Source organism: Equus przewalskii, chromosome 1 (assembly GCF_037783145.1).
Source record: "Equus przewalskii isolate Varuska chromosome 1, EquPr2, whole genome shotgun sequence".
Classification (NCBI taxonomy): domain Eukaryota; kingdom Metazoa; phylum Chordata; class Mammalia; order Perissodactyla; family Equidae; genus Equus; species Equus przewalskii.
Genome location: NC_091831.1, coordinates 44,253,195 through 44,271,648, shown reverse-complemented (window position 1 = coordinate 44,271,648; position 18,454 = coordinate 44,253,195). Strand labels below are relative to the sequence as shown.

Below are 18,454 nucleotides of genomic sequence, written 5' to 3'. Positions count from 1 at the left end.
TCCTGTTATAGCTGTATGACCTCTGGGCAAGATATTTACCGTTGAAGGCCACACTTCCTTGTCTTGAGAATTGAAATAAGGATGTCAATCTTGTGTTGTTTGTGATATAATTAAATATAAATTGCTAGTGCAGTAAGCATAGCAGGCACATGTCTGATTCCTTTTTGAAGATTTTTAAAAATCTGTGTTAATTTAAAGATTATTAAGCACAAAAATTTCTGATCCTTTTATTAAAAGATGGACTTATTTATTCTTTATGTTTTATTATTTTTTTTTTTTGAGGAAAATCAGCCCTGAGCTAACATCTGCTGCCAATCCTCTTTTTGCTAAGGAAGACTGGCCCTGAGCTAACATCCATGCTCATCTTCCTCCACTTTATACCTGGGACGCCTACCACAGCATGGCTTGCCAAGCAATGCCATGAGTGCATCCGGGATCTGAACCGGCAAACCCCGGGCTGTGGAAGCTAAACATGCAAACTTAACCGCTTTGCCACTGGGCAGGCCCCTGAACTTTATTTTTTAGAGCAGTTTTATGTTCACAGAAAAACTGAGCAGAAGATACAGGCAATTCCCATATATCCTCTTCTCCCCCACATACATAGGTTCCCTCACGATCAACATCTTGCACCAGAGTGACACACGTTACAATTGATGAACCTACATTTTCACATCATAATCACCTAAAGTTCATAATTTACATGAAGGTTCACTTTTGGTGTTCTACACTCTGTGGGTTTAGACTAATGTATAATGACATATATCCATCATGGTGGTATTACGTAGAGTAGTTTTGCTGCTCTAAAATTCATCTATGCTCCCCCTATTCATCTCTCCCTTCCAGACTAATCCATTTTTACTGTCTCCATAGTTTTACCTTTTCCTGAATGTCATACAGTTGGAATCATACAGTGTGTAGCCTTTCTGACCCCTCTTTAAAAGCTACTTTAGTAGACAGAAGTGGTATTGATAAGGACTGTTAGACCTGACTCAGCATCATGAAGCCCCAAGCACTCACTCTTAATGTCCAGGGTTGAATAATAAAAATACACACATAACCGAGCTAGACAGCAAAGTACCAATTTGTTAATTAAAAATAAGAATGTATTGTACCAGTGGCCAGACTAACCAGCCCATTCGTTTCCTATAGACATTCTCAGATGACAAATCACATCATCATCAAAGCCATTTTATATATTTCCCATGAGACATCCTTACCCTATGAGGTAGAAAACTTGAATTCCTTATGATCATCACTTTTATTTTTTCCTTTAGGCAGACCCATATATGAGACCAGATCATAATCCAAAGTTTCCTTGGTAAGCACGAAACCAGTACAAACTGGGAGAGTTGATGAAAGAAAAATTTAATGACCTAATATATCCATTTCACAGTGGGGAGGGTTTGAGAGTTTTAGAAAGAGAGTTAGTATCCTTTGATGGCTAAGAGCCAGTGTCTGAAAAATAGAATGCTCATAGCACATGTCAGCTGCCAAAGTGATGGTAATGATTACTCCCCACTCCCCTGGAATTGGCTAAAATGACTCTACTGAATTTTTTAAATTACTTTTGCTATTTTATTCTTATGAATTTAACCAATGCAACCTTTGTAATGAAGCACATTCTTTTTAAATTATATTGATATATTCAGCAAATTCCAATGGGAATTTCTGCCACTTACAGGTGGCCTTGCATAACTATGTTCCAAAGTATTTTAGGTTGACTTTAGCGTTTATCTCTTTGTGAGTCTTGTGCTTCTCTTATAAATTCTTGAGATTAAGGAGGAGGAGAAACAGCTGTGAACATAAGGATAGGGACACTTTACTGTAACCAACAAATGATTGGCAATAGTGTTTAAAGAGGCAGCTGAGAAATGTTTGTAAATAACGTCTTCTTCCTTTCTCCTTCCACTTCACCATGAAGCCCAAACGAATAAAAGAAATTTGAGATTCTAAAATTCAAATCCTTAAGAATCTGAAGAAATGGTATTTTTGAAAAGTATAAATTAAAGAATTTAGAAATTCTGTGTTACGATATGAATCGGAAATGATAATTTCAGTCTCAGAGTTGCTCAAACATTTCTCTTACTTTCTAAATACAATATGAAAATTCAGTGATAGTAGAACTTTATTGAAGCAGTTATTGCTTTGGTGTGGAAGAGCCCATCTCCATGAAATATTTATATAATATTTGAAATATGTCTGTGAAGTTAACTTATACCTCCTGGAATGATTGCAAAACACACTTAGAAATCTAATGAAGATATGTATTTCTAGAGGAGAATTATGACTTGTCTTGGGAATAGACTCTATGAAACAGTAAACAATAAATGCCAACATTTATATTTTCTTAAATCAGTGTAATAAAGACTTTATATTGAGAAGAAAGGTTAAGTTGAAAGGCAAATCAATAAGCACATTATCTTTGATCATTTTTACCTTCTCTTTTTTTTTTAGAGTTGGAGGGGTTAGGGAACTTTCTGTAAAGGAGCAGATATTAATATTTTAATAATAAATTTAAAAATAATATTTTATAATTTTTAATAATATTTAAATGTTTTACTAAATTATTTTTATTATAATATTTAAATGTTATTAATAATTTAAAATTTAAAAATAATAATTTTAAATTAGCAATTTTAATAATAACATACTTTATAACATTTATAAATAAAAATTTATAAATAAAATTTTATTTCAAAAAACAGGTAGTAGGCTGGATTTAGCCTGTGGACTTTAACTCGTCACTCTTAATTTAGAATATTAGATTTTCTAAATTGAAAAAAGTTACAATGCTTATTTATTCTATTCAAATTCCCATAAGAAACCACTTTGGGAAAAATCTCACATGAAATTTCTAAGCAATATATTAACTTTTTATCCCCAGGAAGGCTGTTGTTCCTTTTGAATTGAGAAGACCTAGGCTCTAGCCCCAGACCATCAATGACTAGCTAGGAGGTCTTGGGCCAGTTAATTAAACTCTGTGAGTCCTAATATCCATGTCCTGAAGGTGGAGATTTATTCATTAAATAAAGAGTCCTTCCTGGTGGTAAGCGCTGGAGATTTAGCAGTGAACAAAGCAAACCCCCTCTTCCCATGGAGCTTACATTCTATTGAGGGAAACAGCAAATAAAATGATAGTAATAAGTTAACGTATAATACGATGTTAGGTAGCAATAATTGCAATAAAGACAAATAGGAGACATAATATGAGATCATGGAAGAGAGGCACTATTTCATATAGAATGTTTGAGAAAGGCCTGTCTAATGATCTGAAATCTAAATAGAAACTTGAAAGAAATGATGGAGAAAGTCATGTGGCTATGATGATGTTGCAGGAGTGGGAGAAGGGCTTGAGGAAGTTATCCAAGAAAGAGGAAACTGCAGATATGAAAACTCAGATGTAAGAGCATATTTGTCATATCAATAAGGGAAATGAGTTATATAGGACCTCGTACTTGAAGGATTTAACATTTTATTCTGTATAAGATACAAAGTCTTTAGAACTGTCCAATATAGTACTCACTAGCCACATGAGGTTATTGAGTGCTTGAAATGTGGCAGGTCCAAGTGAGAGGTGTTGTAAGCATAGAATATACACCAGATTTCAAATACTTAATACAAAAAAACAAAAGGAAAGTATTTCATTAATATTTTTATATGGATTATATATTGAAATGACCATTTTTGGATATATTGAGTTAAATATATTAAAATTAATCTCACCATTTTTACTTTTAATTTTTTAATGTGGGTACTAGAAAATTTGAACTTGCATATGTGACTTGCATTATATTTCTTTCGGACAGTGTAGCCTTAGAAATTTCATGCAAAGAAATAACCTTCTGGCTTCTGTTTTAAAAGGTTGTTGACTGGAGAGCAGGTGACCAGTTATGATTCTATAGCAATAGTCCAGGAATGACATCACTGTGGCTTGGACTGGTGTTTGCGGTGGACATAGGGAGAGGTGATTAGATTAAGGATATATTTTGAAGGTACACCCTGCAGAATTTGTTATGGATTGGCTGTATAAGAAAAGGGAAGACATAATAATGACTCCTAGATTTTGTGTCTGAGCAGATGGACAAAACAAAAATAGTGTTTGCCTTACTTGGCAACTGAGTAAATTGATAAAATTATACATGTGAAAGTAATAGTATTCTCTTCTTGGGGAGGATTGATTTTATTTAGCAATATTTGATTCACATCGATAAATGCCCTGGATGTCGGGTTCTTCTCTCACCATCATCCTACTGATTTCTCAACTTGGCAATGGGTTAAAACTCCATTATCTCCTCCCCACAGGCACTTTATTAGCCCTACACTTAAGTTCTTTTCTTTTTTCTCGTTTATGTCCACATAAACTGAGTATATGATATACATCAGGTATGCTCCTATCCTATGAAACTAGTGAATATCTGTTAAAATATATATATATATATATATATACGCACATATACATATATACATAAGCCAAGCTGGAACATATGAAATATATTATGGTATCTGAGAGTTTCTTTAGTTGTATAGTCTTTTTTGTCTGCTGTATTCTAAATTAAATTGCTGTAAGTATTGCCAATCACATACCAATTTCCTTTAAGTGTACTTATCACAAAGATGAAGTTGAAGCTGAAAAGGTTATCAACAGAGAGTGATCATAAATGATCTAAATTTTATCTGATAATGAAACACAGACATTTCCATAATACAACTTTTGAAAATAATGTTTTGTGTAATAGGCTCATAATATCTGTAAAATATTTTGACACTTGTTGTCGGCGTTGCAATCCAATGTACACATCAGGATAGATGCGGAGAGGGCTGATGGCCACTCTGAGTTTATTATAACCAGCGTTTCAATATATACATAGCTCACACCTGTTAAACATACACAAGTGTTCTGGATGAAGTAATTAGCGAATGCCAAGAATTCTTAGTGATTTCTCAAGGAGCCCTCCCTTGGCCTCTGTTTTGATATTATCATGTTATTGCTGTGCTCGTATATTTTTATCTCGGAGCAGGCAAGGCCTCCTAGGCAACGGCTCCTCCTGCTCCCAATATCGATATCGTGTCTCCATCTGTGCCCCCCGGGCGACTGATGCCTGGCTTAGGTTGCCTCCCCCTGGAAGTCTTACCCGTCATTGGCTAACCGGCCTTCTCACCTCCAGGTCACAGTTTGTTGGCAAGCCTTTTCCAGTGATTATTAACCCTTCCTGCGTCAGGAGCAGCTACACTTGTCATAAAAATAAAACCCAATGTCAATATAAAATGAAATCCTGCTTTTTAATAGTCAAAGTATAATTCATGATTCTTTAAACAAAAGATAAATGTGATTTGGTTTTATTCAAAGTCATGGTGATTCATTGTTTCAATACAAAGGTAATTCACCTGCTATTTTTCTGAAATAGTTTTGGGATTTATTTTGGTAGAGAAGGAGAAGTTACCCCTTCTCTTTGCAAGAAGAAATACTTATTTTCAACTTCTGTTATAAGTAGTCATAGTTCTTTACACAACTGAAGATAGTGCAGAATGCAATTAGACTTTTACAAAATAGTTTTTGATATCGATACTCATGCACATTGCAGTAGTATCTTTAATGCTTAATTCCTTGAAATGTGGAAAAAAGTCGAAATTTAAAATCCAATTAGTTTTTAGTGTCATATGGCAGAATTTTAAATTATTCCCAACGTGTCAACATGGAACAGTAGTTACAAAGCAGGATGTTCCATGACTCTCACTTTCTGTTGTTCTATTTTAGAGGCTCACAGAGTCTCATTTTTAACGAATTTTTACTTGTTATTTGAAGGTATGCTATCCTAGCACAGTAAGAATAAATTGTTTACACTAAGGATTAAACTTCTGTCAAAATGGCTCAAATTCACAATAATTAGTATTTTGTCTCTGATAATATCTTTCACATATATTAATTTTTTCTTTTCTTATTTTCCATCACTTGGATTTCCCAAATTTACATGTATGTTCCTATATACAGAACTAACCAAAATCAAATGACCTTTCAGCTATATTTTACTTTTTCTTAAGATTCCATTGTATGTTGATTCAGTAAAGAGTCATCTATGCTGGTGTACTTGCCTTCAATAGGTTTGTTTCCTATTTTAATGGTCATAATACTCATCATTCATTAATTAACAAATATCTGAACGCTTACAGTCAAAATATACCAGTTTCTATTGGGAGAAATAAAAAAGTATTGAAGGATAATAAATCAACTTCCTCAGTTAATATTTTCCGTTTAGTCATATGATACAGAAAAATGTAAATACATAATTGTGCCCCTCATCTATCTTTCTCAGCAACATATTAAAAAAAAAAAAGAATGGAGCTTAGCTGTTACGTTTAGATGGTATGTCTTGTCAGAATCAAGATTATTTCTCTTTTTTGCTTTTTTTGGTACTCAGACTTTTGGAAACAATGAAAACAAAGCCAAAACCAAACAAACTACTTCCTATAATTCCATTGAGGATGCTTTAATTTTGCTTTTACTTAAAAATAATGTTTGAAATATTTGAACTATTGCCGTTGCTTTCAAGATGAGATAAGTAGGATCTTCCTTACTTGAAAATATACTTTGATCAAAGACCAATGAAAAACACTATTTTTTGAGTGTTTGAGCAGGTAGAGACATTCTCACATTGCCTGTGTTTGCGCTGTGAGAACAGTGTAAGCATTAAAGAATAAAGTACTGTTGGAGCAAGCATTCTGTTCAAGAAAATAGCAACTTGAAGAATAAATTGAGATCGATTATGGAAAAGAAAAATCAACTTATTTCATAAGAGGCAATTATAATGAAGGTACCCATATATTGGTTCTAATATTCTTATTTCAACTTATGATTTGTGCTATATATTTTTAAAGAATTTGAGTAAGTACTTACTAGCATGTAATGGAGGAACAAGTTAATATATACAGATATATTCTATCTTGTGATTTGAAAGGGAAGTGATTATTCATGTTGCAAATGTGAGATCCATTAATAAAAACAGTGAAAAAAAGGCATTTTATAGCTTCCTATTACACTTAACTTTTCATCAAAAAAATCTTTAGAAACATAGATGAAGAAAATGAAGAACAAAGCAAAAGAAAAGGTAGAGTGTTATAATCTCTGATTTACTTTTCCCAAATATCACATCATTAAGTTCACTTTATTTTTCAGAGCTTTTGCTTGCACCAAATAGAAAATAACTAGAAAGCAGTTGCAGGGTAAAAATAAGGTCATGATATATGGTTCCATTAAAACCTTTGAATCACAGTTGCTTTATAAAGATTTCCAAAATACATAGGAGCATTTATTTCTCTCAAACTTCTTCTATCATATTATTTTATGTCTTATAGTCCAGAAGTTTTGCCAAATAGAAAAGCTTATTATTTTTTATAATTCTCTCCAACCCATGGTACAAGATAAATATACCATTTCCTTGTGTAGCCACTCAATTCAGATATCTGATCAACAAGAGCCAATTCTTGTATTCTTTTGATCGCATTGATTGTTCTTTTCTTAACTTTCTCCAATTTAGACACAATTTACCTCTGTCTGGGCTGCTGTTTTTTTAACATGAGAAATAAATTCAACCACATGTTTATATAAGAAAATTCCATTTGTATCAGCAGCAACAGAAATGGTATTTTTAGATATTTTCATTTATATCTAAGTTGTATTAGAGGCTAAATTTAATTCTTTTTTGATGTTCCACCTTATTCAAAGAGAATTTAAGGCAGTATATAGTGATTCATACAATAAAGCAAGGTAAAATACATTTAACATGAGTCAGAAAAATAAAGCAAAGAGAATAGAAAGAAATTTCAGAAGAAGTCAGAGTGAGACTAGTAATTGAGATGCTACAAAGCCCTGCAGAGTCCCTGGAGAGTGGTCACAAACTTGGTTTCTGTCATTTCATCATCATTTCATCAGGGCCAAGGTGACACAAGCAAACAAACGAACAAACAAAAAAGAAAAGCATCAGTTACAAAATTCAAAAGGCAGAATTATTTCTGAGTCAACTGCCAGATTGGATGAACATGTTTTTATCCTGTGCGACACCCTAGAGAGGATAACTCCTAATGTCGTGAACAATATGGTCCATGACACCTGGAGCGTTACTGAGGTATGGTCTGGGTGGAGTCTGCACAGGTCTGCATTAACAGAGGAAATAAGTTCAGGAGATCAGGAAAGCCTGTATTGCATATCCCTCCGGCCAGCTGCAATGCCTATTGATTCTTTAATCAGGCTTTTGAAAAAATATTGACAAGTTCCTGAGTTGGAACTCCCTGCATTACCAGTTATACATAAACCTTTTACCTCAACAAAAGGCTAAGTAGGACTTACAATCTTGAAACCTGAGGAGTTTCTATAACTATCACTGCAAATAGCTAACATTTGTGGTGCTTTTTTCTTTGTTGGGTTTTGTGCTATCTACTTAACTTCTCACAGAGACCCTTTGTGGTAGGTCTGATTACTCTGCCCATTGTACAGATGAGTTCCCTAAAACTTTGAGAGGTTGAGAAACGTCCACAAAGACATGGATAGCAAGTGGTGGAGGTTCCATTTGAATCTACATCTGTGGGCCTGCAGCAGGCTGGAATCCTAATCACTCCCTCTTTATGATGCTTCTTGGGGGCAAACCTAACTAAAAATCCAACCCGTCTGTTCTTGACAGTGAGCTGCTGTAGCACACAAGGCCGGAAAGTCTCCTCAAATGGTAATTTCAGCTTGGCTCATTCCCTCAGATAGGTAACTAAGCAGATGGCTGCTTTAATAATTTTAGTGTGAAAAAGAGAAGTTAAATCATCCATAAGCAAACAGCTGTCTCAGCTACAAAACTATCTCAATAAAACCTCTGCACTGAATTTTTATAACAGAATTACTGGTTGAAACTATTCGAAGATGGGCGTATAGTAACTGGTTAAAGTGATGTTGTAAATTAAAAATTAGGGACATCTACCAAAAATAACTTGGTTTGAGAATAAATTAATTAGCTGAGGCAGTTCTTTATTGGTACCCTTAGTTTGTGATTTATAAAAAAGTGTTCTCTGCGCAGAAAAAGTTTCAGTTAAATATGCTTTCCAACATTTATTATAATAAAGCTATTTAGATAAACTATTGCTAGTTTAATTTAGAAACTAGTTTAAGCTTAAATTAATTAGTTATCATGTGGTAGCACAGTAAAACATGTTCATATGAATATATTCGTATATGAAATATGTATATATAAACATGTAACATATGTAACATATAAACACATATATAACACATATAAACATTTACGTATATATAAATATATTAACATTAGAAATATGTTAATATATTAACATAATAGTATATACTATATACATATAAAATGTATGTGTTAATATATGCTAATTATAACATATTTCCCTAGAAGTTTAGACTTTTTGAAACTTTGTCTAAAGATGACATAGTAACATATTATTAAATATTATGAATATGTTACAGATCACTTAAAGTAGAATAATAAACCCTAAATGAGAATTTAATTTTTGTTTAATGATTATAATTATTACACTAATTCATTTGCTCTACATTCACTTCTTAGAAGATCAAAGACAGTTCTTTGTTTTGAGAAAGTTTGTCATAATCAAATAACCTTCTGTGATATATTTGATCATACTACTTGTATTTCAGATTGATCTATTGCTCCCAAGAATTTAGATTCAGGACAAATTTAAATGGATTTTTTTCATACTACAAATTATTATCAAACTTATCATAAGCAACCTTCCAACTTTAAGAAGAATGCAAAATATGTGATCAATAGAATTACAGAAGGTCTCCTAGGCCAATGAGTCCTAGACTGGGACGATAAGGTGGATATTGCTACCAAGAGAGAATTAGAAAAATGACTCATACTTTGGTACCCCTGGACGTTAAAATGAAACATGCATAATACTAGTTCTAATGTGCTAGAAATCAACTGAGGCTAACTTCAGCAAAGGGGACTTTATTGGAAGGCTGTTGGGAGCTGACAATATCAGTAAGAGGATGGAAAAACAGGCTGGGAAATAATCAAGAACAAGGGTTGCTGCAGAGGCCTGGGAAGCCTGATTTGCAGGAAGAGGTGAATATGCAAATTCAGTCTGATGAGGATGTAGGACCTCCAGTGGATGAGTTCCAACCATTCTAAACGCTTGTGTCTGACTCAATAACCAAATTCCAGAGAAATTGGCTTGGTCTGAGTCACATTCAGTCTGGTTTGGCATGGATGACAGGAGGACAGGACCACTGATTAAAGTCCTACCAGATGTGACTGTTGGAGATGAGGCTAATTCCTCAAAATCAGGGTGTTTTCAGGGAGAGAACATGAATGCTTTGCAGCCAAAAAGCAAGAAAGTCCACTTGTGAAAGGGAGATATCAACGCCTTTTTTTATCAATGACTTCTTTCCTTGGATCTAATGAGGATTAAATACAATTCTTGTGGTATAAGTAGCACAGTCCCAAGTGTGTAATTTAATCCACAATGGAAATAATTCATCAAAAGAGTAATGTAGTTTCCATTCACCAATGAGTAGACAGTCCACAGGGTGACATTTCATTAGCAAAATGGGGAATGGGGGAACTTCGTTAAGCCCTGCTTGTTATTATTTGTCATTTTTAGTGGTAGAAAAAAACTTTTAGAGATTATTTATTATTTTACAGTTTATTTGAGCAGTTTTTAATTATAATTAAGCAATGTTGACCAAAATTCACACATATTAACTGAGCAAAAAGCAACAAATGCAACTGGAAATTTTGAGGCCTCCTGGCTGTTTCCCAGTGGAAATAGGAAATTAAGGAAAGGGAATCACAAATAAGTTTTTGTTTCATGCACAGTTTACTAAAAATTATTTTCATATCACCTGCTTTGGCTGGTAATACAGGTTCATTTAATAAGACTACATAGGAGCATGAGAAGCAATTTCCTTTAGCTACTTAGATGAACCATGGGTCAAATAAAAACAAATCTAGATTTAGAAGAAAAAGAACTTGGGGCGGGCCCCGTGGCCGAGTGGTTAAGTTCATGAGCTCTGCTTCAGCAGCCAAGGGTTTCGCTGGTTCGGATCCTGGGCGCCGACATGGCACCGCTTGTCAGGCCACGCTGAGGTGGTGTCCCACATGCCACAACTAGAAGCACCCACAACTAAAATATACAACTGTATACTGGGGGGACTTAGGGAGAAAAAGCAGAAAAAAAAAAAGATTGGCAACAGTTGCTAGCTCAGGTTCCAATCTTAAAAAAACAAAAGGAAGAAGAAAAAGAACTTTATTTAAAAGGATTATTCTAATAGGGAGGAAGGCAATTAATGCACTAGAAGGAGGGGGACTTGTAATAGGAAGCACTCGCTGACCAAGAGATCTGCCAGCACTCAAAGTTTAGGCAGAAAAAGTCCTTCCTTTTATAGGGAGGAGTAAACAAGCCTGCGAAGAACCAGCTGTGGGGGAGTGGGATGACCAGGCAGTGGATCAAAGGATGTTTTGCCCAGACGTCAGTCTCTTCTGGGAGGGGCATTTTAGAAGGGCTTGCATGCTGTCTCAGGCTAAGGGTGGGTCAAAGTTCTGGGTCAAAGTTAGCTAATCACTTATGAGGCAAAAAATGGGAATTTGCAGAATCTGTGTCTCGCTTTGTCCCAGGTAAACAGAGGGACATCCATGAGTCTTTGTGAGTCTTCTCTAAGCCATAGGGGAAGGACGGTTCTTTGCAGTCGGCAGTTTCCTGGAACACAACAGGGTGGAGGGACTTCTGAACCACCACTCTTTTCCAGGATCTCGGGGTTTAGGTAAAATTCAACACTGTCAAGTGTAAAAGGAGTATTGTCTGAACCCAAATTTTATATTTCCAGGAACGTAATTAGTCAATATGCTTTAGTATGTATAATATGTATTTCCTTGTTTTGTTTTATAATACATCTGTATGTATATGTATTTCCTTGTTTTGTGTCCATTGGAGGTCCCAAAACATTATGCAGTTTATGTCAGGTATTAAACCACTTGGCAATTATGATGTTATAAAATATAGGCCCGATCCTCATCATGATCCAAAACAGAACCCTAGATTTCCTTTTTTAAAATTTTTGTATGACATACATCTTCAAAATAATTCTTCTCTAAAGCCAATGTGAGGGGAAGGGAATGTGACTAAACATTGTAGAAGAAAATCAGTGAGAGTACTATTAGTGGAAGCTTTCATTTGAAAATGTCAGGCACAGGAGGAGGTCTCCCAAAGACCTTGGGAAGGAGAGAGGAGTGTTTCACAGGGCATTAGCAGGAGATGATTGGCTGAAGTTCAGCTAGTTTTGAGAACAAAAGGACTGTTCTTATGGATTAAAAGCCTGTTTGGATAGTCTGGGTCATCAAGAGGGGTGCAGGGGAGCAGATAGGGACCAAAGTTGTGTGCAAGAGGTAGTAGGGGAGGAATGCCTGTGGGGACTAGGACATGTGTGGTCTAGAGTGGAAAATTCTCGGTCCTTCAGGGTCTTTCACATAATATTGTAGTCAATAAATGCTTCTCTATTGTTATTATTTTTATTTTTGCATGAGAGTGCATTTTTCCCCACATTATAAATCAAAGTATCATCAAACAGTACTTATAGTACCTAGTGGTCGTGCATAATCTCTACTTTTCTTGAAATGTTAACCAGGCTTAATACCATATTGTATAATACCCTGGATACCGCTGCTACCAATAAAACTTTTCCTCATGTACAAAACACTGGACTTCACAAAGAAACAATTCAGATAGTTCAAGGTAATTGAGACTAAGCAGAGAAGGACTCTGTGCTCCAAACTCAATACAAAAGGCAATAGCAAAAAGCAACCTGAACTCTGAAAAGATGTTACCCTCTTAGAAAAACCATTTGTGCCTAGATGCACACCTCAAGAAAGATAATGAAGCAACAGAAATTGATCTCTAAGCTTTAGTCGCTCCTTTATGTTTTCTTTAAACAAAGAATGATCTATAAAAATTGACCTCTTTCAAAATGAAGAACCACAAGAGGCCAGCACTTATCTAGGTCAAGCTTTAATTAATGTAAGTATGTTTCCAGTTAAACATTTCATTTCTTTGTTTTATAAAATGTATGCCTCTTGCATATGGATACATATTTAATCAGGCATAATGACAATGCATACGATAGAACTTGATTATACGATTCATATATGGCTGATAATCAAGGATTATGTTGTGTCTTCTCTTTCTCCAAATCGTTGAGTAGATTGATCATTTAATAAAACCCTCATCTCCTTAAAGTCTTTACTAATTAGTTGTCCTGATTCTACTTCAGCTTGTTCTTATGATAGTGGCCAGTGTGCTTCTTTTAAATGTAAAGTAAATCACATTACTTCAATGTTTAAAATCCAGCAAGGGGTCCTTATTTTACTCAGAACAAAAGGCAATGCCCTTACAAGTCTTAAAATTCCCTGTGTGATCTGCCTCAACCTGTTCTGCTGCAGCCACACACTTCTGCATCAGGGCTTTTGGACAACCAGTTAGCAATTTCCTCTTTCTGGAACAGTCTTCCTGAGAATATCCACGTCACTCATCATCTCCTCAAAGTCTGCTCAAATATCAACTTCTAAGTGATACTTTTCCTGAAAACTCTTACCAATTTTATCATTTTATGACCTTGCCTGTCTTTCTCGATTAGAATGCAAGTTCTATGATATCAGAGATCTTTATCCTGTTTACTGATGTCTTCCGAGTGTCCAGAGCAAGCCCTGGTCCATGGTATACATTCAGTAAATATCTGTTGTGTGAATAAATGAATGGGTGAATGAAAATGTTCCCACTTGACACTCTCCTGAGTTTTGCTGTAACTTTATTAGACAACTATGAGTCCAACTTAATTTTCTACACTTTCAAACTCTGAAAATAGAGATTTACATAAAGATTCTATTTTTAGGATGGGAAAGAGGAAATAAGGAGTTAAAGAGTTTTTAAAAATATGACTATATTCTTTGTTATGCCCATTATAAGAAATTCAAGCAACAATGTATAAAGAAGAAAAATTTTATAAACTTTTTATGGTAAACTCAAAATCAACCACTTGGACCTAAGCAATATTGATGTTATATAAACATCATTACAGACGTCTCCCTTGATGATCTGTAGGATACAGATATTATAGATTAAACATCATTGTAGATGTTTTCTCTAACATATATAATATAAATTATAAATATATAATTACAGAACAATTTTTTTACTAATTAAAAGCTTTAAACCAAAGAATATAGTAACATAAATTGACAATGTCAGGGTCTCACACAAATGCTTTTGGCTGGAGAGGCACGTTTCGTTCTTGGTGAATTTATATGCAGTAAATTCTCGTGACATTTGATTCCAAAATGTATGTATGAATTGGCTTGGCATGAATAATAATTTAAAGTAAAAACTGAATGTAAGGGCAATTTAAGCATTGGTATTAACTTACGTGAGTCAATTCAAGGGCCGTGACCAGCTAGCTATATTTTCAAAAATCTGAAGTCTCAACAAAGTTTTAGGAAGCAACCTTGTACCTATATGAATTTGAAGATCAAGGGCTAAAACTCTATTCTCGATGAAATTCACATGTATGTAATGGAGATAGAGATAGACATTGTACAAATGCTTAGATACACAGATATAGATGATGAATGGAAAGATAGATTTTTACAAAATATTTTCTGATTTTAAAAGTATTAAATTTAGTTTTACATAAAATTTAATCAGAATTGCCTTTTTATCAGAAAAAGATACAGAAGGAATTCAAACTTGGACATACTTTCTCTTTATCATAAGAGATATTTTATTCCCAAAGATCTGTCAACATTTAAGAAGAAATATTCAGGGAGAAGACATTGTCACATTTTTAAATGACATAACTCATTTTTAGACTTCATTGATTTATGATTCTTTGCTATGACAAAGGAATTAGTACAGTTATATTTCATTCCATATCAATTTTTTAGTCGCATATGATTCTGCAATATTGCACAGAAATATAGAAAAAGACACAAGCTCAATAGACAGGTTTCTTCATTGTAGGAGAACATATAGTTTATCTATGCATATATGAAGGATTTCCCTGGAACGTATTTAATCAATATGTAAATGCACTCCAGCAGTTGTAATTTGTTAAACTGCGGTTTGGGGACATATAGGCACCTTCTGCAATATATTTAACAATGTACTTGGATTTGCTTGTTTGTTTTTGGTTTGTGAACTAACAGCACTAGTGAGAAACAAATTCTTACTAATTCCACAAATTCGTTAAATGTCGTGCATGAATTGGAGGCAGAGAAGGAGCTTATTAATGCAAACATTTAAGCCAAATTAATAATAACCCTAGTCATATTTTATGGGACAGTTACTATGTGCTAAAAACCGTGGGAAGTTGAGCAAAAGCTTTAGCTCATAATGCACACAACGATTCCATGCAGTACATGACTTCCTCATTTTTCAGTTAAGGACACTGAGACTTTGAGAGCTCAAAATTACTGGCCTAAGTTTATGCAGTTGATAAGTTAAGGAGTTGAAAACTGAAGCCAAGCCTCCTTGCTCTTCACCACTATGTTATTACTGTTTGTGCCTCCTACAAAATGTCAAGAGTATAATGCCGTTTGACTCTGAGGCCTCTCATTTTTGTTAAGTGAGCATAAATCTCTCAGGAAAAGAATCCTAAAACAGGCTGAATGATATTAGACAGTCCAAGTCTCCTAGTACAGCCGTGCTCTTGGGTTCCCAGGGAGGCCGCATTCAACTACCAACTGGTCTTTGCTGAGTGGACTTACTCCTCCTTCTGTTTTTTCCATCTTCTTTTCTTTATTCTACAGCAAGGATCTCATCAAAAAAGGTACTGTAAGGCAGAGAAATCAGTGGGTGTGGAGTGGTGAAAGAAGAAGAGAAGAATGAATAGTACTTCAATAAGAGAGCCTTAAACTATGCTGGTCTATGCAAATTTAAAAGCAAACAAACAAAACACTTCATTGTCATTGGCCGTGTCCCCTGGTGTGCACACAATAGACTTGTGTTCAGTGGTACAGCCATGTCCTCCAAAGTTTAGTATTCTGTTTATCATTTTAACAAGGACAAACGAGGCACATGCCAGACTCTTAAGGCAACATTTTTTAACACAGCAGAGCTCAATTTTGGCATCTGAAGTAAAAGTTATTTCCTGATGTATCAAAAGACTTTAAAATATGTAACCCCTTTCTCCCCAAAAATGGCTCACAGCATGGACTCCAAAAGGAGCATTGACTCTATAAATATATTTTAAAATATTTGCCATGTATAATTATTAAAATTAGTTCACTTACATTTAAATGTCAATAAGTATTTAATAATATGCATTTTAATATTAATCTTCAAGGATTAATAATAGAGTTTTTAATAAGGAAAAAGATATTTAAGGAAATTGCTGTTTGTGATAATACAGATAAATACTTATACGGCAATAATTTGTATTCTCAATAAAAATCATTATGAAATTTAAAAAAGTACTGTATTTTCCAGAAAGTTACCTATAGGTTAACATTATCTCTTTCTTTTCTATTGAATATTACTGATTCTATCCCAAATAATATGTTTTCGTTGCTCCTATTCACCTAAATAGCTTCTGAGATTTGTGTGAAACATTTTTATCTTACCTGGTAAGCCTGCCATAGCAAAATATCTCCACATTCTCCCATTGCTATAATGCTCTAAGAGTCTCTATACCCTTTGAAAGACGAGTATCCTAGATCCGCACCTTGGCATATATCAATGCACCATGTATCACAAAATCTAGTAGAGTGTAATTTATAACATCAACCATATGAACTCAAGAGTTCTAAGACCCCACGGCTCCTATAAAGCATAGACAGCTTTATTTGTACAACACATTTGGCATTTCCCATGAGGCATGTAAAAGCTCAAACAGTATCATAAATTCAAAAAGTCTAGACTTAAATAGGACATGGTTGATGACCTCTTTCTACCTTATTCAGCTTCCAGCATCATTGGGAGTTAAGTGCTAAAAAAAATAGACTTTTTTCAGGGGTTCATATGCAGTAAACATTAGCAAAAACCAGGCTGTCATCATTTTTCATTTACTAAATGTCATTTCAAGTTGAGGGTGATTTTTTTTTCCCCCAGCAAGCCCATCAGAATGTCATGTTTGTTCTTTATTTGATTTATAGGATTTTGGATCGCTATGTTCAGGAGCAAATTCCTGGTGCCAAGGTTGTGGTGGAGTCCATCGGTGCTCGCCGGCATGGAGATGCCTTTTCTCTAGAAGATTACACCAAATGTGACTTGACTGTCTATGCAATCGACCCCCAAACCAACAGAGCCATTGACAGAAATGAGCTTTTTAAGTAAGTATTTTTTTTTTATCTGTAACAGCTGTCTGGTTACCATACCACCCACAGATAATTCTGATTTAGGGCTATGAATATAAATACTTAAAGTTAAAATCCACCAAATTGTTGTTGGAAGGGTAACAAAAGTAAAAAATCTAAGAGATGATACCTAGGGTCCTCACATCTAGAAGTTTTGAGGTCCAAGCATGGAGTAGAGTGACTTTATTTATTCAAAGGGTCTGTTCTCCTTATGGTATCAGAGTGTCCATTATACTTAAGAGCAAGGAGCAGTTTATTGAGATCACTGCTCGTCAGCTCCCACTCGTGCTCCAAGGCCCTGGCTGTTTGAAAGGAAAGCACAGATTCCTTCTTAAAGTGGCAGTTTGCCTGCAAAGATGCCCATAGGCTTGAATTTTGAGAATAAATCCAGCTTTCTTCCAGGAATATTGAATCAGCAAAAATCAGTATTTGATTTTTCCCTTGACTTGGGCTTGGGGTCAGAGGGGATAATGACTTCTGTCTAAGTCCACACCCTAGGTGATATTTCGTCCTGGTGTGTGTTTGAGTTAGAAATCCTAAAAATAAAGAAAATACAGAATTTTAAACAAAATGCCACTACACATTCTCCCTTGGAAATTACTCTAGCATAGCTTAATACTTTTTTTTAAATGTTGATAGTTTCTGCTTTACTCTAGTGACACCTAGCGTTCAACAGATTCTTGGAATGCAATTCCTATCTAAATGGAAACACATTTTTAGTTAAATATATATATTGATATTTAATTATATTTATATATATTATAAATAGCTTATATATTCAGATAGCTTACACACACATATATACCAAAATCCATAATTCCAGGATTTAGTTTTTGTCTATATATACTAAGCTGCAGATAAGTACATGCATATACAAATTTACATATGCAGTATATCTATATATGTATGTATGCATTTATTTAGTAAATTTCTATTTATTCATTTATTTATTAAAATACATAAATTCTGAATTTAGTTTTACTTTAAATCTGTTGATCAACAAAATTTCACTGTTCTTATTTTAGCAGCAATGAAATAGTGGTTTAATTTCAAGTTATTTTTAAAAGAGCCATGATTATTAAGTAGTT

At 34.4% G+C, this 18,454-nt stretch overlaps 1 protein-coding gene across 3 annotated transcripts in view; it reads left to right on the top strand.

The window, feature by feature from the left end:
- Window positions 1-18,454, top strand: part of PCDH15 (protocadherin related 15) — a 954,225-nt gene that overhangs the window by 905,496 nt on the left and 30,275 nt on the right. For all 3 annotated transcript variants that reach the window (XM_070611305.1, XM_070611290.1, XM_070611296.1), the window contains one exon: window positions 17,166-17,342. In XM_070611305.1, coding sequence (XP_070467406.1) covers window positions 17,166-17,342 — 177 coding nt within the window. The remainder of the gene's footprint in view (window positions 1-17,165; window positions 17,343-18,454) is intronic.